Source organism: Trachemys scripta, chromosome 7 (assembly GCF_013100865.1).
Source record: "Trachemys scripta elegans isolate TJP31775 chromosome 7, CAS_Tse_1.0, whole genome shotgun sequence".
In the NCBI taxonomy this organism is placed as follows: Eukaryota; Metazoa; Chordata; order Testudines; family Emydidae; genus Trachemys; species Trachemys scripta.
In genome coordinates this window covers 30,889,960-30,914,220 of record NC_048304.1, presented here as the reverse complement: position 1 = coordinate 30,914,220, position 24,261 = coordinate 30,889,960, and the positions used below count along the sequence as shown (strand labels likewise).

General features: G+C 45.1%; 1 protein-coding gene across 8 annotated transcripts in view; it reads left to right on the top strand.

Moving 5' to 3' along the window:
- The first annotated feature begins 676 nt into the window (after positions 1-676).
- The window catches only part of MARK2 (microtubule affinity regulating kinase 2), a 105,146-nt gene continuing 81,561 nt past the window's right edge, over positions 677-24,261 (top strand). For all 8 annotated transcript variants that reach the window (XM_034775520.1, XM_034775519.1, XM_034775515.1 and 5 more), the window contains exon 1: positions 677-1,177. In XM_034775520.1, coding sequence (XP_034631411.1) covers positions 1,121-1,177 — 57 coding nt within the window. In that variant the 5' untranslated portion in view covers positions 677-1,120. The remainder of the gene's footprint in view (positions 1,178-24,261) is intronic.

The window sequence follows — 24,261 nt, the reverse complement described above, 5'->3', positions numbered from 1 at the left end:
AGCCCTACCATGTGTGCCTGTGTAGATGCACTTGTGGGTATATGTGCCCAGGTGTGCATGCACGCTTGTGCATGTTTGCACGACCAGGTGTGCATCCATGTGTACACATTTGCACGCCCAGTTGCCTGGACAGGTGATTTATTCTCCCCCCCCCCCCCCCCCCCGTCCCGCTACCCTCCTCCTCACGAGAAAATAACCCCCTTCAGATGCAAACTCAGACCCTATTTACGGAAAGTGGCGGGAATAGCCGAAGCTGGGCGGCTCCGCCTGCTTTCGTCCCCGGGCTCGGTTACTACTCGCCTTGGGAAGGCGGAAAGAACCGAAGCTTTTTCGGCTATTTTCGTTGATTTCCGGAAATTGCCGTGGGGTGCATCGGGGGGGCGGGAAGTTTTCCGGAAACGGCCGATCTTCAGCCTTCGGGTACTCTCGGGCGATCGTCCGGAAATGTCCGATCGCTGCCCTGAAGTTGAACTTCGGGTTTCTCCGGAAGGAGGCGGAAATGACCGACCGTGAAAGGGGCTGCGCCCGCCGTCTCGGTTATTTCCGGAAGGAGGCGGGAGCTGGCGATGGTGAGGGAGGGCGAGTCGAGTGTTTCCGTGAGGAGGCGGCAGGTTGCAAGGGGGCTGGTGTTTCCGGAACCGGCGGAAACTGGCTCTGGCGGGTGACTCGGATGTTTCCGGACGGGGGCGGAAATGGCCGAAGGCCGGCGGTGGCGGCCATGTTGGGAGCTGCTGCTGTGTGAGTGTGAGATGCGCTGAGGGGAGCCGGATCTCGGGGCGGAGAAGGCGGCTTGGCCGGGGGCATTCGGCCTCCGGATCTCCTTAGCCCCGGCTCCGCACATCCTTCGCCTACGCGCACGCCCGGTTGCCGGCGGCGCGGCCTGGTCCCTGCGCTTCATCCCCGGGTTCGCCTGAGCCATCGGGCCGGGCTTCCCTCACCGCGGCCCGGCGGAGACCCATGTCCGAGCCCCGGCGCCCTCCGGCTCCCTGAGTCCCCCCTTCCCCCTGGGGCTCCCCCATGGTGGTGGCTTGGCCGCCCCCCAGCGGTGTGAGGAGAGCCCCGGCCTGAGTCCCAGGAACTGCCGGAGCCCCAGGAGCCGCTGGCCAAGGGGGGGGGCAAGATGTCGAGCAGCGGCCGGAGCCCCCTCCCCACCGTGAATGAGAGAGACACGGAGCAGGTAGGGGGCTGGGGGGCTCCTACCCCACGGGAGGGCGGCCGGGCGGGATTCCATGTTTTACTGAGGGGAGGGCATGCTGGGGGGCAGGAGAGGGGTTCTCTGCACCGTATGGGGTACATAGAGCAAGCAGTGCTATGGAGTGGGTAATACGCCGTCTCCTATAGATCTCTGCCCCATGCTTCCTATGTTAAAGTGAGGGGTGGGAGCCTGACTCTTCTCCATAGATCGATATGCACCCTTCTTGGGTCCTTACGTATCCACCTGCCCCCCTCCCCCTCCCTCCCTGTGCTGGGGGATGTGGAGCAGGAAGACAGGGGACTCGTACAGAATCTCCTACATGTGCCTAAATATCCACCACCCAGGAGCTCCATAGATGTCTCCCATACTCTACTGTTCCATGGTGAACAGAACGGAAGGGAGGTGGTGCAGGTCAGAGATAACCCCTGTATGTGTACCCATGACCCCAGTACTTCATCACTAGCTGCTGTCCCTGGTGAATGAGGTATGGAGACTGGTAAGGGAGAGACTACTATAGGTCTGCTCTGTGCACAGATCTGTAGACCCCTGTGTATCTTCCTAATCCCCCCCACCCTAGAGTGGGTGCAGGGACACTTGTAGAACCCTGTAATGCTCCCATGGTGAAAGAGAGGCATGCTGCAGGAATGAGAGAGCTCTCTCTCTAGTTCTTATATCCAAAGGCCAATGAGTGATGATGCAGGAGTGGCTCTGTGCCCCCTTAATGTCCCACCCTCAACACAATCTCCCTGAAAAGGGAAGGAGAGGGCTGTGGATTGATCCATCCCCTATGGTGTGTATGAGCAGTTTGGAGCAGGGAGCATTTCCATCTCTTCTTCCTCTCCCACAGATTAATTGCCTCATCAATCCATGATGAATGATGGGGGCTTTGACCGGGCAAGGGAAATGGCCCCCTGCTCTGAATCTCCTTGCCTTCTCTGCTGTTCCATATCACATCTAGTCCTTCCTTGGGTTTCTCAGGGATGGAAGATCCCACTTCCATGCTCACTGAGTATCTCCCTATGCCCTTATTAGGGCTCAGACCCAAGGGGTTACCTCTGTCTCAAGTGCCTCATTCATTTGATGCAGCTCAAGATGCTTTGTGAGGTGGTGGTGGTTTGCTCTTTCAGGGGTGTGTTTGTGAGAGGTGACAACTAGTGAGCAAATTGCCTCCCCAAGCTGAATTTAGGAAACAGCTCATAAGAATGCACCAATCTAACCTCTTTTTTTTTCTCTCTCTGGTCTTTGTGAGTTGAGACCTGCTGTAGATGGGAGCTTCCCACAATCAGTGATTTTTTTTTTTTTTTTTTGGAGTTGATTTGTGGAGAAAAGAAGGGTCTGGCTGTGCAGCCAGGATCCGTTGAAGTGTTCTGTTTAATTGCATAAGGGGGAATCAAAAGGTGGTTTTTGACCTTATTTGTAAAGAGTATTCTTTCAAGAGTACAGTTGAGGCAGGTTGTATAATAGCAGAGGGTAATTATTCATTGCTTTGTGTTATACCTGACTCTCTCTTTTTTTTTGTAAACAAGGAGAGGATCTGTTTGAACGTGATTCATTAAGGGAGAGGTGGGGTGCTGAGAATCATTGCAGGACAATACCCTGTGTGACTTGCTAACTGATTTAATGGGTAGGATAACTACCTGCACACACGTGCTGTATTAGATAGGCCTGGCAAGGGGGTGACCGGGCAGTCTGAAAGGTCTTGGACTTCTGTTCTAATAACAGCCTTCGTTCCATGAAGTCTGATTCATTCTTAATGGTGGATGCACTGTAGCAGCCATGTGCTACTTAATCTTCCCCTTATCCTTGTCCAAAAAAAAAAGGGTATTTAAAAAATGGGCTTCCCTCCCAGTCCAGAGACCACTATGCGGTTGTGTCCTCCCTGCTAATGAAGCACAGGGAGGTGTGGAATTGTGTACTGTACATACATTTGTGCATCGTGTGGTCAAGAGGGCCCTAGCTGAACCCTTTGACTACTAATCCATGCCTTATGTCAGTGGAGTTACAACAGGGATGAAGTTGGACATGGTCTCACTGCGTTCCCTCGTGCTCCTTAGAATTAATAGACTTTTCTTCGTAGGTGCCTTTAAATGAGCAGGCATGCGACTTCAAAATGGGGAGAGGCTCCCTCTGTTTCTATTAACTGGTCTCATAACATTCATTCATTTTGTGTTCTTAACAATTTCTTCAAAATAACTAAATTTGGCTGACATTTAAGCATGATTGATCTAAAGCTGTTTCCATGATCTCTCTTCAGCTGCCTCAACTTTAAATTGCTGAAGCATAAAAATAAAGCTTCTGCTTCCCTTATCCCTGTGTGTATGGCTGGATAATGAGAATTCAGATCTCTGACTCTGACACTTTGGACTGGCTCTCAATTATCTAGGCTTCTTTAGCTATGTCCTTCCCTGTTTTCTTTTGGGGTGGGGGGGGGGGGTTGCAAGTAGACTATTGTGGTGCATAATAAAGAAAGGCAAAAGCAGAACACAATTCAGAGCCAAGATTTCAGTTATCTGCTTCCGTTAAAACTGGAAGACTGGAGAGTTGGCAGTAATCTGAATTATCAATAAAATAAGAATTTATCTCTGGCAGTGTTAAGAGGGAGTTGTGGAGATGTGTCAGAGAACTGAAACCAAGGAAGGCAAACTATAGTGTATCTCCATCTCTTGCTGCTTTTTCACTTTGGAGTCCTCTTGTGCTTTTAAGAAGATAACAGCATCAGAGCGCAGGGTAGGGGGTTTGTATGGAATCCTTTTCCATGCAGCTCTGCCAACTCAGCTAAATCCTGACCTCCACGACTTGTACCATTTCCACCCTTGGTTTCTCTTGAGCAGAGAACTATAAGCCATCCTAAACTGATCATCTAAACTGAAGAGCAACGCTTTGCCGAAGTTCACTTTGTTGTGTGATGGTGGCTTTTTGTGATCAAAACTGAGGTGGGCCTTATCTGAAAAACTGTTTTAGGTGGAAAATTTAGCTTGAGCGCCTCTTGCTTTCAAGGTAGAGTCAACTATTTTGAGGTTAAAAACAGGAAGTGTTGTAATTTCTGTTATCTAGAACATTGTGGATGAGTATTTCAGGCGTCTGGACCATCAAAACTGACGTCTATTTCGTCCTCGAAGTAAACATTTCTACATGTACAGCTCAGTATTACACTGTTTCCTCTAACACAAAACTCCCTTTTCTCAGGGTCTCTGTCCACCCTCACCCTCCACATGAATTGGCTAACTCTCTCAATTATCCAAATGCTTTTGCTGTCCCAGAAACATTTCAGATAAACAGGGGTTGCACTGTATTACCTTGTTTGACCAGGCTGTTTTCACATCCTACTTTGTGAAATCGTATGCATCTCTTAACCCTCCCAATGCACCCACTGACAGAGAATGCCTCCCTATTGCAGGGATTTCAGTAATCTCCCAGGAAGTGCATCTTACACGTATACCTACATCGGTTGGAATTAACAATATTTTAAAATATATAGCTGCATAGTGTGGCGGATGCAGAAAATTGTGAAATCTTTGGCTTTTATTGCCTGTTTTTTGAATGAGGACCTCTGGCCCTATCCGTGTTGTTTTTACAGCTTAAAAATGTTCCTTCTGCACTTTTTGCCACATGCTAATGGTGCAGAATGGTGCAGCGTAGCTGAGAGCAGAGGTCTCAACTGGAGCAGAAGTCCAGCTTCTGAGACCCAGAGCAACCTCCCTATGTGATGTACTTCCCACTTCTCTCTGCCTTAAGTTTTATTCTTCAGGTTGGCTTCCCAACTGGGGAAGTCCAACTTTCAGGATTATATTAGCTGCAAGGAGGTATTAAAACCCAACAGACCAAAACGCCACTGTGAGACTGATGATGAGCTAAGTGGAAATACTGTAATTGGTACTGCCTGGTTCTCATGAGTGGGAAGGCCTAACTCAGTGTTTCTCAACCTTTTTATGCTGGTGACTCCCTTTGGATTTAAAAAGAAAAAGGGAAAAAATAGATCATTACTTCCTGCTAGAAAAAATTGTGACTATACCCCCCCACACACCGTAAGCTCTGAGCTTTGGGCTTCAGCCCCATGCTGAAACATGTAAATTAGCTTTGTGGGGCCCCCTTTGACAGGGGGCCCCAGGCAATTGCCCTGCTTTCTACCCCTTAATGCCAGCCCTGCTTGTAACCCTTCCTAAACCTGTCTCTCGACCCCCCAGGTTGAGAAACACTGGCCTAACTGCTACTTCCCAGCAAAGGCGGCAGTGTTTGGATTCTAAGGCGTGCTGATGCAGTGTGTGTGTAGTTGCTGTTTTTTTCTTTGTTAGGAGATCCAAGCTATGGTGATTTCCCATGGTGTGAGGTGAGCGTAAATTGTGAAGTTAACTGCAGCCCAGACTCCTATTGATGCATGGCCCCAAGGCATGGTAGGTGCTTCACCGTCATGTAGGAAGACGGGCTCTTGCCCCAAAGTAGAGCCCTGCAAATCTATGGATATCCGTTTTATATCTGGGGATATCTGCAGATTATGTTTGCAGATCGATGTGCTCACACATTTTGTATCCGCGCAGGGCTCTACTCCAAAGAGCTTGCACTTACTGTTAGGTAGGCTGTGTCTACACTGTCATTTTCAGCGCTAAAACTGTAGTAGTTCAGAGGTGTGAAAACACACACACACACACACACACACACCGTGTGACAAAAGTTTTAGCACTGAAAAGTGCCAGTATAGACAGTGCTTTATCGCCAGGAGCGCAGTTTGGGGTGTGTGTTTTTTTTTTTTTTTTTTTTTAATTGCTGGGAGAGCTCTTCCCTGGCAATAATGTGTCTACAATGCCCATGTCATAGCACTGCCGCACTGTAACGTGGACGGTGTAGACATACCCTTAGTGGTGTAACTTTTTTTCTGATCGTTAAAATGGTGCAAATGCTAATGTGGGTTATACTGGTATAAAGATGCCTTCTACTGTTATAGCTTTTCCTATACTGGAAGGGGAATAAGGCATCTTTATGGTGATATAATTGTACCCACACTAAACTATACCAGTAGTCTAGTGTAGACACCGCCTAAGAGACAGCCAAAGAGTCAGTAGCCGAGTGAGGCATAGAACCCAGGAGTCTTGAGCTAACTGTTAGACACACTGCCTACTACATGTATCAAGCAAAACTGATATTTTTCCTACTGTCTCTTCCAGTCCTGGGTTTCTTAATTCCTGCTGGGAGCTATATCTGCAGATGTCTTTCTTCTGCTGGCAGTTTTCTAATACAGTATTGCTATTTTTTCTCTCCCCTTATTATCCCTGACATTTCATGTGATAAATTCCTGGGGACAGAAACAAATGAAACTTCCTTATGAACCCCAACTGTCTGTTCTGTTTCCTTGTTTTATGAAGAAGTGTAATGGGTAAAATATCATCCTGTTACTTAACAGTCACATGATGGTGGTAGTGGGGGGTGGGGGAGTCCCAGCTGCAGAGCTTTTTTCTGGGCTATTAAATCACCCTTTCCTCCCTACTTGGAGGCTAAAGAGTAGGGTAATGCTTGCTCAACCGGTTAGGCTGGTCTTGGTAAGAGCTGATGTCCCTGTACTAGTTGGTGCTCAATGGTGATTTGTGCTTGGTAGATGGGAACTTCCTGTACCAGCAGTGACTACAAATAAAGCCAACGGTGAAGACCGTGGGAGCAGCACCTAACAAATACCCTGCCTTTCTCCAGTGCCGTGTCTCTGTTTTACAGACACTAGTTAGTTAAGCCACGTGACCTGCTTGTGAGGAAGGGATGTACCACTATAGTCTTTTGCAGATGGCTGAACTGAAGCAGAGACAGGATTGCTTTGTGGGCTGGGACTCTGGAGATCTGTGTTTGATTGCTGGCTTTGTAAGGTGCTTATAGTATCTGAGCACCTCACAGTCTTGACTGTACTTATTCTTACAACATTCCTATAAGGGAGATGGTATCCTAATTTGACAGATGGAGAGCTGAAGCACAGAGACTGAGAGTCCCTGTGTGACCTTGGGCAGGTCAGTAACAGAACAGGGAGTTGAACCCAGGTCTCTTGGGTCCCAGGCTAGCACCATAACCACTGGACCATCCTTCCTTTCTGCCAACCCTTTGACACTAGGCAAGTCGCGTCATTTCCATGACTCAGTTTCCCCACTGTCTGCACAGCACTTAGCACAATAGGCCTCTGATCTCAGTTGCACCCTCTGGGTGCTACTATAATGCAAACGATAAAGCGTAAAGATGTTATCTGGCTTGTACAATATTCTGACAAGCATTTATAAGTTCTCTATCTCTGTAATATCAAGTTACATTTGACTTAGCTTAGAACACTGGTTCCTCACTGTGTCCCATGGCATGCCCACTAGCAGTCTGTGAGAAATCCATGTGTTGCATGGAGCTCCCTCTTCTTGCTGAAAGAAGATAAGAGCATGTTAAATATTCCCCTAACATGAGTCTTCCATGTTAGCAGTTGCCATAGCGTTGCAGGAATATTTGAGACTGGGAAGGAGATCTGTGTGATGCCCTTGAGACAAAAATGGTATGGTCCACCCCCCCCCCCATTTAAAAATAAGTTTGAAACTGTTTGATTTAGATTAAGAGCAGTAACATATTCTAAGTATAGGGAGCAAACATACCAGAAATACCACCCAAACCCTCTAATTACCACAGCCTCACACTGGAAGACATCATTGTAGCAAGTGAGTGGAAAAAGCTGGGAATAGAACCCAGGAGTCCTGAGTCCTGACTCCCAATCCTTTCTGTTAACCTTCTGGTTACACTAAGCTGAGAAAGTTGCTCTATATCGCCTCATCTGTGACTCAGATTCTGATTAATGTCAGATAAGCACATTGCTTGTCCTTTTTTATTTTTCAATCTAAAATGAAACTCAAAATGTCTGGATACATTTGTTAGGTGGGGGTGGTGGGTTGTACATGTTTGGCTGTATGGAAGCTAAAAAAGACTAGGTGTTTCTTAAATGGAAGTGCCTTGAATTGCAAATTAAGCTAGTCATTCTGATGTTCCCATGGAAAGCATTTCTCTAATGGCATTGTGTTTTCATGAACTTCCCCCATGGCTGATCCTTAGCTCTGTGTTTCCTTGAATTCTGCCTTCTTCCCTTGATAACTTTAACAATTGAGAGAGAGGAAAAACTACTGGCTTGGTATGAGAAGCTTTTGGTCAAAAGCTCAGTCTTTGAAGCAACTGGACTTCCAAGCATTAGTGGCACTGTTTTTGGAGTGCTGCATTTCATATTTATCAGGAAGCCAAACACTTGCAAACAGCACCAGGTTGTGCAATAGCTGAACTGTGTCGAGGGAAGGAACTGTCATGTCTAAATGTACTTTGAGTTGATCTACCTGAATTGATTGGCTGGCTATTCTGTTTACAGGGGCTCTTTTTGTTTAGTGAGCGTCTCCTGTACATTATCCATCTTAAACTTCCTTTGCTCTGAGAATGGGGCTGTCATTTGTATGGGATGTTCTGTTACTTTCCCAGTTTGCTTTCCAAGGCTGCTCTGTGTGTGCGTGCGCGTGCCCCCTGGATTGTGTGTCTAGGAAAAAGATCAAACATACAGTCGTTTCTGCAATTATGAAATGAAATAACCTGAACACTAGCAAAATGGGTTTAAGCTTCCATTAGCACCTGCTTCTTTTGGCTTTAGTATTAGTTTGAGACTTGGTCTCTGCTGTCACACGGCATCATTGAGGCCAGTACCAAAAGAGATTGGATATTTAAATGGATCTCAAGAATATCCAGGGTGTTACAGTTAATTGGAAAAAATTCTGGTTTAAGGGATATTAAACCTTACGTTTCAATCTTTGTTTGCGACTAGGATGAAACCTATGTGGGGGACAAGTTAACCTACATCTGCCCACTGTCTGGTTCTCATACCTTTCTCTGAAGCATCTGGTGCTAGCTGCTGTTGAAGACAGGATCCTGGGATAGATGGACCTTGGGTATGATCCAGTCTGGCAATTTCTTTGGTCTTCACAAATCTATCCAAACACAGGCACAGATTCAGTTGGTAGTCTGCTTGAGGTGCAAGCACAGGGATACAGAAAAAGAGAACTGTTCCTGACGTCGCTGTCATGTAATGGAAAATATCGTCCTTCCTGTCTTATTAGGTAGTATGGGTAGAGCACTGGACTAGGACTCAGGAGACCTGGCTCCTCTTCCTGGCTCTGCCCCTGGCCTGCAGGGTGACCTTGGGCAAATCCCTTCCCCTCTCTGTGCCTCAGTTTCCCCAGCTGTAAAATGAGGATGATGATACATCCCAAATTTGTGAAGTGCTTTGAGATCTAATGCTTTTCATCAGCAGATAAGAGCTGGGTATTATTATCTGTCATAAGGCTACTCTGGGAAGATGCAACAACTGTAGTTCCCTTGTAAATTGCTGGAGCACTTGCAATTAACTGAGGCTCCTGTGGAAATGAGAGCCTGGGTTTCTAGCTTGGGCAATATAGACAATTGGGCTAGTGTGATGTGCCTTATGGTGTGGTACCATTATGAAGCTTTCTGTTCAGGTTTGCCTCATTGGCTTCAGAGCTCTGTAGACAGTGACTGGCTGTGTCTAAAAGAGGCTGCATTACTAGAAATTCACAACTAAAGCAACTTGCCCTGGAAACTACCATTGAACCAAGAAACTCCAAAATCACTCTCAGGTACTTACCTGGCCCCTTAATATGTCGGTGCTTTACCATCTTTACTGTATTTATCTTCACAATGGCAGTGCAGTGCTATTAGCCCTGCAGTGGAGATATCCTGTCTCCTAGAACTGGAAGGGACCTTAAAAGGTCATCGAGTCCAGCACCCTGCCTTCACTAGCTGGACCAAGTACTGATTTTGCCCCAGATCCCTAAGTGGCCCCCTCAAGGATTGAACTCACAACCCTGGGTTTAGCAGGCCAATGCTCAAAGTTTGTGGTCGAGCAGAGCACTTGAACTGAGGTCTCACAAGTCCGAGGCTGGTACCTTAATCACTGGCCCATATTTCCCCCTCGTGCTGGTCCTTCCTGCAAGTGGTCCTTGTACTCATACCTGCTGTAACTTCATCCTTGTGGCCATGGAGTTCTTGCTGATCATATAAGTGAAGCTCTGCATTGAGTAAGAAGGGTTTGTTCTGCAGATTAACAATAAAAAGCCAGTTCCACTGAGTTTGAAGCCACACATCCATTCCATTTTGGAATCCTAACTGGGTGAGACAGAAAAGCCCTATTAGAGTACATCACCCATATCCCTCCTCCACCACCTTGAGATACCAGTGATGGGATCGATCTCTGAAATATATATTCCAGTGCTCTGCCCTGTCCTAGTTTCCAACCATTGGAGCTTCAATTGCTTCCCTTGTGTTCCCATTCCACAGTTCTATACTTGCTATGGGGCAGAATGGTTCCTGTGAACTCCATGTCCACAAGAGCTGATTTCACCCAGGTAGTTGGCTATAGTTCAGGGTCTTTAACGAAGAGATTTTTGAATTGACTTGTTAAACCAGCTGGGCTAAAGACTTGTGTTCTGATAGCAATAACCCCTTTCCTGTCTCGGGAACAACTGCTGCTCTGAGTAGCTACTGCTGTAGTCCCCAGTGGAAGTTTGAGAATGAACACTGTTGCTATTTTAAGGTCTAAAAGCACATTGCCTTTCTCTTCCCTGTAGCCAGGTAGGTTTATTTGCAAAATGTTTTCAGTAGCTCCCTTCCCTGTTATAGCTGACAGAGATTATCTCAACAGCTTCTCTGTAGCCTGTCTCTTTACCCTGCCTGGCACCATCTGAGTGTCTGAAGAGGAATAGAAGGCTCTCAAGAGCACTTGTTCTTTTGAGTGACCAGACCTCAGATGGTTGAAGTCCCAAATCAAAATGTAAAGGCCTGCCTAGAGTCTTGTGAATTTCAGCTTCCCTGGTAAGTCATGGATTTAAAGGCCAGAAGGGATCACTATGATAACCTAATATGACATCCTGCATAACACAGGCCATAGAACCTCACCCAATGATTCCTGCATCCAGCCCATAATTTTTGTTTGAGTTAGAGCATAGCTTTTAGAAAGACAGCCAATCCTGATTTAAAGACTTCAAGTAATGGAGACTCCACGGCGTCCCTAGGTAAATTAACTGCACGTTTTAAAAATTTGCTGGAAATGCATTTCACAGGAAACTGTATATCAGGGGTTCTCAAACTGGGGGTCGGGACCCCTCAGGGGGTCATGAGATTATTACATGGAGTCACAAACTGTCAGCCTCGACCCTAAACTCTGCTTTGCCTCCAGCATTTAAAATGGTGTTAAATATATAAAAAAGTGTTTTTAATTTATAAGGGAGGGGGGTCGCACTCAGAGGCTTGCTGTGTGAAAGGGGCCACTAGTACAAAAGTTTGAGAACCACTGCAGTCTACATCCATAGCTCATGCTGTTTCTTCTGGCTACTTGTGAGTGTTATCGAGTGGTCCAGGCTGGGGACTGGGAGTCAGGACTCCTGGCTCATGTTCCTGGCTCTACCAAGGATTGTCTGTTTCATCTTTGGTTTGAGAAGAGAAAGGAAGAAACCTAAATTAATTTCAGTCCACCACTCTGTAAAATGGTGGTAAACTAACCTAAAAAGGGAGGAACTTTTAAGCAATTTGAAGATCCTCTTTGGAAGTACTGTATAATTACAAAGTGTTCTAGAATCCGCCTTGTATTCTTTATTCATCGTCTGCCTGCATGATTTAGCTCCAGTGGTCTGAATTCTAATCCCAGCTCTGTCACAGATTTATTCACTCTGTGGCCTTGAGGAAGTCGATTCCTTGCCTCCCCATCTGTAAAAGGGCGATTATATCTACCTGTCTTGCTGGAGTCTTACATGCTTAATTAGTTAATGATTGTAAAGCACTTTGAAGATTAAACTGCTACATAAGCTCTCACTGTTCTTTGCCATGGGGAAATGTGCTGTCCTGTATGACGCTAGTTTGAATGGGACTCGTGCGTTTCTGGCTGTAGAACCAAATCTTTGCTCAGTAATACTTAACATTAGTGTGTATAGTTTGGAGAGGTGATAGTGAGGGTATAAAATTCTCGTTCTTTGTGATACTGTCCACAGTCTAAGTCGGGGGTAGTCAATTATTTTTTGTCACGGTATCGTCAAGGTCCAGACTCCGGAGGAAATAATTATATAAAAAGAAAAAGTAATGATAATAAGTAAATAAAAAGATTTTCAGGTCTGTTCAAAAGCATCTGGCAGTCTGGATTTGGACCGCGGTCTGCCTATTGACTACCACTAGTCTAAGTACTTTCTGACATACAAGAGTGGTCAGTCCCTGTTAGAGTCACTCAGAGTCTAAGGGCTGATAAAGGTGTGGGAAGGGGAACAAAAGAAGGGAATTTTATATATGTATCATGAAGATCCACTATAATGAAGGGGGTTTAGCCCTTATGGCTCAACATTCCAGAACATATCCACGCTTAGAGGGCACAGAGATGACTCTGTGGGGCACATAAGGGTAGGAATGTTGGCAGGTGGAGGGGGATGTGAATCTCAACTAGGGAAGGGCTAAGTTACATAAACCTTAAAGGAGGTGACCAAGTACCAAGGGATCCAATGTGGCCTAGTGGATAGAGCGCTGGTCTGGGACTCGGGAAACATGACTTCTGTTCCTGGCTCTGTCACTGGCCTGCTTGTTGACTTTGAGCAAGTCACTTCTCTCATCTGTAAAATGGGGATAATGGTTCTTGCCTCCCTTGTAAAACACTTTGAGATGCATTGATGAAAAGTGCTATTTATGAGCTAAGTGCTGGGGTTACTGTAACAAAAGCCAGTGGAGGGATTCAGTGAGGAGAGTGATGTGACCAAATTGACAGACAAGGGAGATGGCTTTAGCAGCTGCCTCTTTGTATTGGCTGGCGAGGGGTGATGAGTGTCGGTTTCTGCAATAGTTGAGACCGGACATCAGGGCTTGACCAAGAGATCCAGCTGTGGGGATGGAAGGATGGATCTTGGAGCTGATGTGGAGTATATGTATTAGGTGTAAATGCCAAAAGGGAGGGAGGAGTTACTTGAGATTCATAGACTAGAGTATATGTTCACTGCAGTTAGCATGGGTGATTGACCTCTAGCTCTGAACACCTGCATTAAACTATCCCTGGTGTGAGCAGCCACTGCAAAGCCCTATCCTTGTTGCTGTGTGCTCATTGTTGCTACACTTTCTTGTATTTGTCATTAGGACTTCTGGGGGCGTATCCCATGGTTCTTTGTGTTGCGGTGAGCTGAGTAGCTCTGATTCTTTCCCACTGAATTCTGGGAGAACTAGTCTGTCCTCCTGGGCACATGGGGGAACTGAGGGAAGGCATTGGATTACCAGCACTTGAGTGACTTAGCTTGTGTCTTTGCTGCAAAGTGGGAAAGTTACCAGCCTGAATGAAAAGGGAACCTGGGCTTTAACCAACATCTGTAGCTGGGCCAGCCAGCCCAGGCTGAAAGCACCACTAACCTCAGACACCCAGAGAAGAGCCTATATTAACTCTCAAGCCATACCCTTAAAGGTCAAAAGGGATTAGCTAGGCTGACCTTCTACATAACATAGGTCAGAAAAGCTCACTCTGTTACCCCTGTTTTGAGCCGAATAACTTACATTTGACCAAAGCGTATCATAGGTGGTACAAGAGGGTATTAGTAAGAGTAATGGGATGGAATTTAGCCAGAGAATCACAGAGGGGAGAGAGTTCTCTCTAGGCCATGTCTGGTTGGGAAAGTTACACTGGTTATAATGGTATAAATTTTCCCTTCCCCTTATTTTGGTGGAAGAGTGGCTTTTTTCAGTATATCTTAAACCCCTTCCCAAGTAACATAAGCTAAAACAATAAAAGGCTCTCTGGTACAGGAATAAGAACGTCCACACAAAGATTGTATGGTAAAGACATTCTGATGTAGATAAGACACTTTTCTGTGCTCAGGCCTTCAATATGTGATGTTGCCCCTTTAACTTATGTCTGGTGATAATTCCCATCCCAGTGAAGGGGGCACTTTTGGACTTTGGGAGATCAGTAGAAATAGTGCAGTGACTACAGGTATTGTTGGAGTCTATTTTCCCAGTCACTGGGTTTCTGGCTGGTGAAACAGCAGTGGTGGCAGCAGCCCTTGGCAGGCCTTCCAGAGGGAAGAGCTGGACAGTACCCCATTATAGACAAGACCCTGGCATCGCTATCCCCTCTTCAGTGTGTGATTCTTTCTAGTAGCTTGTCATAATGGCTCTTTGTTGCCAGCTGAGGGGGACACGAGCAGGCTTCATGTCTCACCAGGACATGGGTGTTTAAAGGCATGCAAGGTAACAGACTTTGCCAGGTTAGATCTAAGTTACATGAGCTAATTCCAGCTAAATATTAGGTGTCTTCCTTTTTATTTGGGCAGGTCTTGCCATGTACCATCATGGTTCAGCTGAGATCCTACCATTGGCAAGTCTCTAGGCATGCATTTGTTACCTTCTTGGGTATGGCATTATTTGATCAGAGCCTACATTTGTTAGTTTTCAGAGCTTGGTGTGAAGCCAGACCTTTGCTGGATGGGTCTAAACTAAGCCATTGAGAGAAGGATGGCACTGTGGTTAAGGCATGGCACTGAGACCCAGGAGATCTGGGTTCAATTCCTGCCTCTGTCCCAGGCCTCTGCATAGTTTTGAGTTTATCCATCTCTGGGTGTCTCCATCTGTAAAATGTGAATAGTAATTCTTTTGTCTTGTTGATTTAGATATAAGCTTAGCCCATGCCCCATACTGTCTGTACATACAGCACTTATCACTTTGGAGTATTGATCTAGATTGGGACTGCTAGATGCTGCTTTGATACAAATATTAACTTTTCTGATTCCTTTCTTGGCTGGTATATCGAGGATTCATATTTGTGTCCTGCTGGCCAGTAGAGATTGTAAGCTGTTTGGCGCAGGAACCATCTCTCTCCTGCGTTTGCACAGGGCCTAGCACAGTGGGTTCTGGTCCATAACTGGGACCTTTAAGCCCTACCACAATGCTAATCATAGATGAATGTTCACACTTGTGATAGGGAATACTTAGGCTATATCTACACTACCACGGTAAGTTGACAGATGCTATGCAACGAAGTCAATGTACCTTAGGTCGAGTTACCGCGGCTGTAGTGTAGACCTGCCCTTAGGTTGTTAAACAGCAGTTTTAAAAACTGTTTCTGCTCCGCAATCCAATCTGTTCATAATAGCAGCACCTGAGTATTTCACAGCTGCTGTTCTTCTGAGCTTAAATACTGTTACAGTGTGTTGCGGGGAGTCCTCTGGATTCTAAATATCTGTTGTCTTAAACAATCTACCACTGTTGCTGGGAAATGAAGGGGGAAGCATGAGACACAATCATATCAATTAATTATGTTGGATCCATGCACAAGTGATGTTTTGTGTTCATTCTTAGTTTGCTTACAAAGTTCATTCTCGGAGCTGGGCTGTGTGCACTTCAAGCTTGATGTTTAGACATGCAAGGTGGACATAGTCAAGCATTTTCTATCTGAGAATTGAAAAGCACTTTCCAGGCATTAACATTTCTCACGCGTGGTAGATCAGTATTAGTCCTACTTCACAAATGGGGGCACAGAGCAAATGACTTGCACTGGACAAATCATTGACCATGGACAAATCATTGACCAAGATGGGAATAGAAACTTGCTCCTAGTCCCTTGTTTTAATCGTATGAAGAGCAGGAGGCAGAGATCCTAACTAGGGCTGAAGCTTCAGGTACTCAGCTTGGAAGGCAGTGTGACCTAGTAGATAGAGCACTAAACTGGGACTCGGGAGACCTGGGTTCTGTTCCTAGCTCTGCCATTAGCCCTCTGGATGACACTGGGCAGCTCACTTTCCTGTTTTTCCATCTGTAAAGTGGGAATAGTGATACTTGCCTCCTTTATGAAACTCATTGAGATCTGCTGATGAACAATACTGTATAAGAACCAGATATTAATAATAATTAGTGTATAGGATACTGGACTGAGAGTCAGGAGAGCTGGGGTTCTTTACCCAGCTCAGCTGTTGACTTGCAGGGTGCTTCTGTTTCTCTCGTCCATTGTCTATTTGGATTGTAATCTCTTCAGGGTAGAGACTGTCTCTCTGTACATGCGGTGCCTGGCACAGTCAGGAGAGGATGCCCCTGATTTTGGTTGTGGTTTCTAGGTGCCAGTAATGATGCAGAGTCCAAATGCTGCTCTGTCAGCAATATTCTGGGCTGATCCTTTTGAGTGTTTGCTGTTTTGTGGACTGTTCTTAAATTGTCTTGGAAAATGAGTGTTTTCCCAAGGCTAGAAGAAGGGGTGGAGCTAGGACTCCTAGGTTCTATTTCCATCTTGCTGTCTGACCTTGGAAGTTGCTTCACCCCTCTCTCCAGTCTCTGTCCTTAAAGTGGGACTGATCCTTGGCTTCCTCTTGATGCCGTTGAGAATTGGTTAATGTTTGTAAAGCACTTGAAATTCTCAGATAAAAGGTGCTATAGAAATGTCAAATTCTTTTAATCGGGAAGCAGTAAAGGGAATTGACACACGCATCCCTGCCCCAGTTCCTGTAAGTACACTATAAACTAGGAATCATGAGAAGACTTTTCCTATCACCACCTAATGCTGAAAATGTCCATGGTGCACAAAACCTCTCCCTGGCACTCTGTGTACTTGAGATAAATGGCGACTGGGGCCCAAGTTAGAAATGTCTGTTAGCCCTTTAGCTGTTTTTTCTGCATGACAAATCCAGTACCCTGACTTCTGTCTGCTCTGTGCTTGGTCGCACATGACATGGTTATCTGGATTCCAGAGGCCTCCTTTGGAAGCTGCCCATTTTTATTCCCATCTGTCTTTTGTTCTCTTTAAAAAAACCGAGTGCTTGTATTTGACTCTACTCTGAATGACAAACGCCCACCGGAATTCAGGTTCAGAGAACTTCTGGTGCTTTGGCTTGTGGCTTTTGTGAAGTGGGCTTGGAGCTATGCTTACTAAGGGCTTGTCTGTATACAAGTTGTACTATCTGGGATAGTTAAATCAATACAACAACCTCTTCCCTGCAGCATGGATGTCGTTATACCAGTACGAGATGCCTTTATATGGGTGTAGCTATTCCCATGCTGGAAGGGGAGTAAGCTGTAACTGCATCCACTCTAGGGCTTGTACTGGTCTAATTAGATTGGGATAAAAATCTCACCCTAGAGGGATACAAACACTGTGTAGATCTCAAACTTTTGTACCGGTGATCCCTTTCATATAGGAAGCCTCTGAGTTCGACCCCCCCCCCCCTTATAAATTAAAAACACTTTTTAATATATTTAACACCATTATAAATGCTGGAGACAAAGTGGGGTTTGGGGTGGAGGCCGACAGCTCGTGACCCCCCCCATGTAATAACCTCGTGACCTCCTGAGGGGTCCCGACCCCCAGTTTGAGAACCCCTGGTGTAGACAGTGCCTAATTAGACCAGAGAGTTTTTGGGAGTGTATCCTTTATTCACTAACAGCTGAACATGCTCCATCTAGCTTATGTTTCTTAGGATTCTGCAGTGTTCATTAAACTCAACAGTTGACCGAGCTAGAACAAGCAGGAATTAGTGCAGACTACTACTGGAATGAAAACCAAATCAGTGGCCCCAATCCTGCAGGGGGTGCCTATGGGCCCGTGGATCTGATTATAGGATAGGGTGACCAGACAGCAAGTGTGAAAAATCGGGACGGGGTGGGGGGGAGTAATAGGAGCCTGTATAAGAAAAATACCCCAAAATCGGGACATCTGGTCACCCTATTGTAGGATCAGAGTTCTAGTTTGTGACAGAAACGTTAGCAGTTCTGAACACACACTTTGAGTGACCTATTTTTAATCAAAATTGATGTTTACAAAATTCTTCCCTGCTCTAGATTTAAAAATATATATATTTTACTGTTAAGCTAATTTACTTTTTTTTTACCATCCATGCTGTTTACTTTTTGCACTTAACACAGGTTGGACAATTAAAACAGATGAGTCATTTTCACTTCTTACTGCCAGTTTTCACTTTCTGGCTCTGGTACAGTATGAGGATGCTGTGATGGGGTTTGTGATGCTGGTGGGAAGGCACCTGTGTTCACTTAATTGCTTTGTTAAGAGTAGAACTGTTTTAAAAACTTTTTAAAAATACAAATGTAAATTCTGTCTAACCTAAGCTAAGTTCCCCTCTAGGGTACATCTTTGTTAGGCCCCTCCTCCCCCAAAGGGTTTGTCCTTCACATGGGGTAAAATTCTATGGACGTCAAGACAGTTTGTGGTTTTTAACATGAGTGAGCAGGTTGGGGTAAACCTAGGGTCCCCCATATCTTTACCCTAACCTGTAACTCGTGTTAAAACTACAAACTGTCTTGCCTTTACATGTATTTTACTTTGTATTAGCTACACGAGTTAAGGACAAACCCTTTTTACTAGTGACGACAAAACCCCAATATGGAGAAGAGACGAAGTGTGTCAGTGCGTTATCTGGCTACACGGAAAATGTAAATGTAAGAGTGTGTGACATCTTTCTTGTAATCCAATTTTATTTAGTTGAGGTGACCTTGTACAGTATAGTAGAGTCCTTATATAGTGTAGTAGACTGGCGGTTCATCCACCGTGCCCGGCTCAACTGTGTCCTGCTCAACGGAGCCGTCCGCCACGGGAACCAAGACACGCGTTGCAGGAAGTGCGGCTACCCCAACGAGACCCTGCCCCACATCCTGTGCAGCTGCAAACCCCACTCCAGAGCCTGGCAGCTGCGCCACAACGCCATCGAGAACCGCCTGGTTGAAAGCCATCGCGCCACACCTGGGGGAGATCTCCGTGAACTGCACCATCCCCGGTACCGACAGCCAGCTACAACCTATCGTGGTCGTCACCGACAAGGCCCAGAAAAAGATCATCCTCGTCGACGTCATAGTCTCCTTTGAGAACAGGACTCCGGCATTTTGCGAAGCCCGAGCTCGTAAGCTGGAAAAGTACGCCCCCCTGGCTGACACCCTGAGAGCGAAGGGCTATGAGGTGCAGATGGACGCCCTGATTGTTGGAGCCCTGGGCGCCTGGGACCCCTGCAACGAGTGTGTGCTGAGGACCTGCGGGATCGGTCGACGCTATGTACGTCTCATGCGACGTCTCATGGTCTCAGACGCCATCCGATGGTCCAGGGACATCTACATCGAGCACTTCACTGGCCGCCGACAGTACTAGGAGGCGTGAGCCAGAGTGACATCGTTCTCCCACTACGAGAAAGGGACCAAGTGACCTTCTCCGTTGGATCATATGAACTGGAAACATAAACTCCCTAAACATTAAATCTCACCAAATGAGGGTCAATCCATCCTCCTCATCATATCCACTCATTATACTTCACACCCGAACACAACCACTCTATGAACTTCATACCCTCATATCTCAATGTCTGTACTTTAACCCATTAACTTTTTAACCCCAATCGGGGATATTGCAGATTATGTATTCCTCATGCCACCTGACCTTAAACCAAACTTTGCAGCCTGTATGTTGTTCCCTGATAACCAGAAACTTCTATGCTCAAACTCTGTTCACTATTTTTTTTAATATCATCTTAATAAAATTTTTAAATCAGATCTGGGTAAAAGTCTGTAGAGGCTGCTTTCAGAAAGTTGAAGGAAAAGGCATTTGGGGTTTTAGTATAATTTCTTATGGTCTAAATACTGGATTTGTCAAGCTTCCGTGTGTGGAAGAAGAAATACGATGTTGAAAGAGGATGTTTCTTAGCTTCCGCTTCAAATTACATATTGTATTGTACATACTGCTTAAACGATAATGTCCTTGCAGTTTTAGGGCTTGTCTACAGTGAGGCCACTGCAGCACTTCAGTGAAGATGCTACTCATGCTGATGGGAGGGGTTCTCCTGTCGGTGTAGGTAATCTACCTCATCGAGAGGCGGTACCTAGGTTGACAGCAATATTCTCTTGTCCATCTAGCACTGTCTACACCGGGGGGCTAGGTTGGTTTAACTGTGTCACTTAGGGGGTGTGGCTTTTTCACACCCCAAAGAGACTTAATTATACTGACCTCATTTCCTAGTGTAGACCAGGCCTTTAGCTCTGTTTTTACTGTGCCGATTTTGGGTTTCTTGCCTACCAGCACAAGTAAGCACTTGGGCTTTCTAGAATATTTTGGGGCTTGTAAGTTACTTGCAGGGGCCAGTCCACACTAAAGTACACTTAGAGCTTGTCTACACTGCGAAGTTGTGGAAAACACTTTTGTCTTTCACGGGTATTTAAAAAAGCCCCCCTGCGAAAGATAAGTTTTGCTGACGCAAGTGACAGTGTGAATGCCGATTTGTCAGCAGGAGCGCTCTCTTGCTGACAAAGCTAATGCTGCTTGCGGGGCTGAAAGTATTTTGTTGGCAAAAGTGCTGACAAAGTACCGACAAAGAGCGTTTTCACATGCTAAAAGCTGCGTGGTGTAGACAAGCCCTTACACTGAAATAGTCCTTAGTTGTGTCTACACTGCCACTTTCAGCACTAAAACTTTAGTCCTTCTGGGGTGTGAAAAAACACCCCCCTGAGCGACAAAAGTTTTAGTGCTGAAAGTGCCAGTGTAGACAGCGCTTTATCGCCAGGAGATAAAGTTACAACCGCTTGTTCGGGTGGGGTTTTTTTCGCTGGGAGAGCTCTTCCCAGCAATAAAGCGTGACTACACTGCCCGTGTCACAGTGCTGTTGCGGCTGCGCTGCAACATGGGCAGTCTAGACGTACCCCTTGTCTTAAAGAGCTTAGCTACATGTTTGTACTGCTCCTAGCAAAATATGGTCCTGTTACATAGGTTTCTGGGCACTTCTGTAATAATAGAGTCGTGGAACTTGGTTCTGACACAGTTGAATTTCACAGTGAAGACAGGGTTTCATCTCTCCCTTAGGCTTTAGTCCAGTTATAGAATATGATTAGGGGGTCAGTTGATACAGGAGCCCCTGGCTTAGTTGCTTTGTAGCACGGCTAGGCCTTTAGAAATCAGCCTCTGACAGAAGCAGGTCTCTGGCTGATTTCAGAACTTGGCAATCAGCCATTCCTTGAGAATTATTTCTTCATATGTTTTATTTTCTTCATCTTTGAAGTGGATTTTCTAATTTCTAAGATACCCCTTGAGACACCAGTGAAGGAACCAGCTGCTAAATTCAGCTGTTTCTCTAAGGCAAGGTAGTTCTTGAGAAAGACTAGCTCATTTTGCTGTATTATCTGTAGAATGCAGGTTGCTGTGCTATTCTTGCTAATGAAAACAGCATCTTTAATGGGTTGCCTTTGGTGGTTTAGCACTTCAGTACTGCATGAATTTCTTGGGAGGAAAATCTTTGCCTTAATTACTCTGATCTTCCCCTTGGAGGGGGATGGATGCTAATTGATTAGGTGACAGCCCTTTGTTTTGGTCTGACTCCGTGTTTGACAAGTAGATTGGGGTAAGACTATGTTTTGGACACATGCTTCAGTGAATTAGTGTCCCAATAATTCATATTTCATTTAATGCAGAAAGCAATTAAATTCTAAATTAAGTTCAGTCCCGTGTAGTTTAAACCATATGGTAAGCTATGCCTTTTGCCTTGTTACCACAGTAGTTTTTTGGCATAAAAGCCTCTTTTTTTTCACCTCTTTGAATAATCCTTAAAAAATAAGAAATACTGTTAAACATGTTTTTTAAACCCACCCCTATTTGAAATGTTGAAAAAAAATGCTTGTGAACTACAGCAGATAAGGCATTCTGCCAATATCCAACTGAATACAAGCTGTAAAACCAATCCCTTAATGATGAAGTGTCAAATACTAGATGTTAAAGTTTCATTAGGCATTTTTTTTAAATAAACCATTTAGGCTCTGAATAGATTCCTCTGTTCTTGTAGATATTTAAATTATGGAATACCCCCCTTTGCTTGTAATTTTATCCAGATAATATTTATCAGCTTTCTGTGCAGTTAGCCTAGTACAAAAACAGTGCTTGTATAGTTTCAACTCTGCATGGCTCCTATTTAAAAAAACAAATCCCAATCTGTATATTTCTTAGTTGTTAGGTCTCCATGTTGTGGTAACTTATTGATGTTCTTCATGTGACACTCGAAAAATGTGAGGTCTGGAGCACTTGTGCCTTCAAATTTTTGATTTTTTTTTTTTTGCTGACCCAATGTCAACTTGATTTTAATTCAAGATGTTTCTATGAATGTGTTCCATGTGGCTAGCATTCGAATAGGCACACTGTATGACTCTTGGAATCTCATGGCTTTCTCCCAAAGGAGGAGCACATAGTCCCAGTGACCTGGCAAATGTTTTGTTTGGATAATGATAATTTATCACCTTAAATTCATGGAAGGTGCTCTGATACTATGGTAATTGGCAGCAGTATAAAAACCCATGGATAGATTCCCCTTGCAATGGTGTGGTTCTCCTCCTTTCCAGTCCTCAATGGTTGGTAGCATTGCTGTAAACAGCTGCAGCACCAGAGGTGGCTGCATTTGATTGACAGCTTTATTATTAATTTATATGACAGTAGCACTTGGGTGCCCCAAGAAAGATACAGGCCCAGTGCTAGCCTCTGTACAGACACACAGTGAGTGACAATCTTTGCTCTTTGAACAACACCTTTCATGCACCTTGGTGAAGTGCCTCCTGTGTATGTACCTTGTCATCCATTTCTTAAAAAAGTTGTTGAGTGCTCTGGGGAGAAAAGGCGGAATATAAAAATCAGTCCTCACTGTCTCTTGTCTCATGGAAAATGAGCTGCTGAAAACCTCCATCGGTTGGAGCTATGTTCTCAAAATCCAAAAAGCCTTGTAAAGAAACTAGTTTCATTCCCAGAATTGTCTGTTTTGAAAATTACAGTTGCAAGATTAGAACAAATCATTTGCTCTCAAAGCACCTGGGGACAGAGGATCTGCTGAAGAGAATGACGATTTATTACTGCTTAGCGCAGATGGAAGGATACCTGATTTTTGTGTCTGATGTAATTGGAGCGAACATATGGTGCTTGCAGCAAAATCATGGAGGCTGAAACAAATCCAGGGCATAATACTCCATATCAGGGCTGGTTAGAAAATTTTGTTCTCACGAAAATTTTGGCAAGAAATAAAAACCATTTTTTGATTCTGTAATGCCATCTTGTTGCTTTTGTAGAAGTTATAGTTTGGATTCCTCATGCTCCTCTATAGATCAGGCTCCCTGGTTGGACTAGATCTCTCATGTTGAATTACTTTCCCTTTTTGGTGAGAGGAGGTGGTGCATCATGGCAGTCATGTGGCTGTGGGGCAACATGGAGATGTAGCCCAGCTAGGGAGCCTGGCCCTTAGAGGAGAATGGGGACACGAGGCACCTGAACTATAACTCCCAGGAGGCATCATGGTAGCATTTCAAAAAATCAAAATTTTCCATCAAAAGTGCACACATTTTGCAGAAAACTTTTTTTGTTAAAATATCTTCGAATATTTCCAACGGGTCAGCCCTGCGCCATGCACTTAGCTTTTCAAATGTCCTCCTACTTTTTGTAATGTGGTAGGTAGACATCCTGTTTTACAGCTGGGGAAACTGAGGTTTAGAGGTGGCATGATTTGCCTATTCCACTGATGGAGTGTGTGTCACAGTTAAAAGAACAGGAGTACTTGTGGCACCTTAGAGACTAACAAATTTATGAGAGCATAAGCTTTCGTGGACTACAGCCCACTTCTTCGGATGCATATAGAGTGGAATAAATATTGAGGAGATATATACACACATACAGAGAGCATAAACAGGTGGGAGTTGTCTTACCAACTCTGAGAGGCCAATTAAGTAAGAGAAAAAAATGTCACAGTTGGGATTAAAACACAGGTATTTTGGGCCTCTGGTCCAGTCTTCATCCCGTGCTGGTAATATTACTTGAGATGCTCGGATTAAAAGGGATCTTGCTAATATTGACTAAACGTCACCACAACCAGGTGAAATAAAGGGTGTGTGTGTATATTTATCTGTGTAATATGTCACTTCACAATTCCTCCCTATTAACCCCATACAATGCAGCCACTTCTAGAGTGAGTGATGGTGGAACAGCATGCAGCAACAATGTATAATGTTCAGAAGAGGCAGCAAACACTAGCAAATTGACATTGCAGTGGAATGTACCTCCA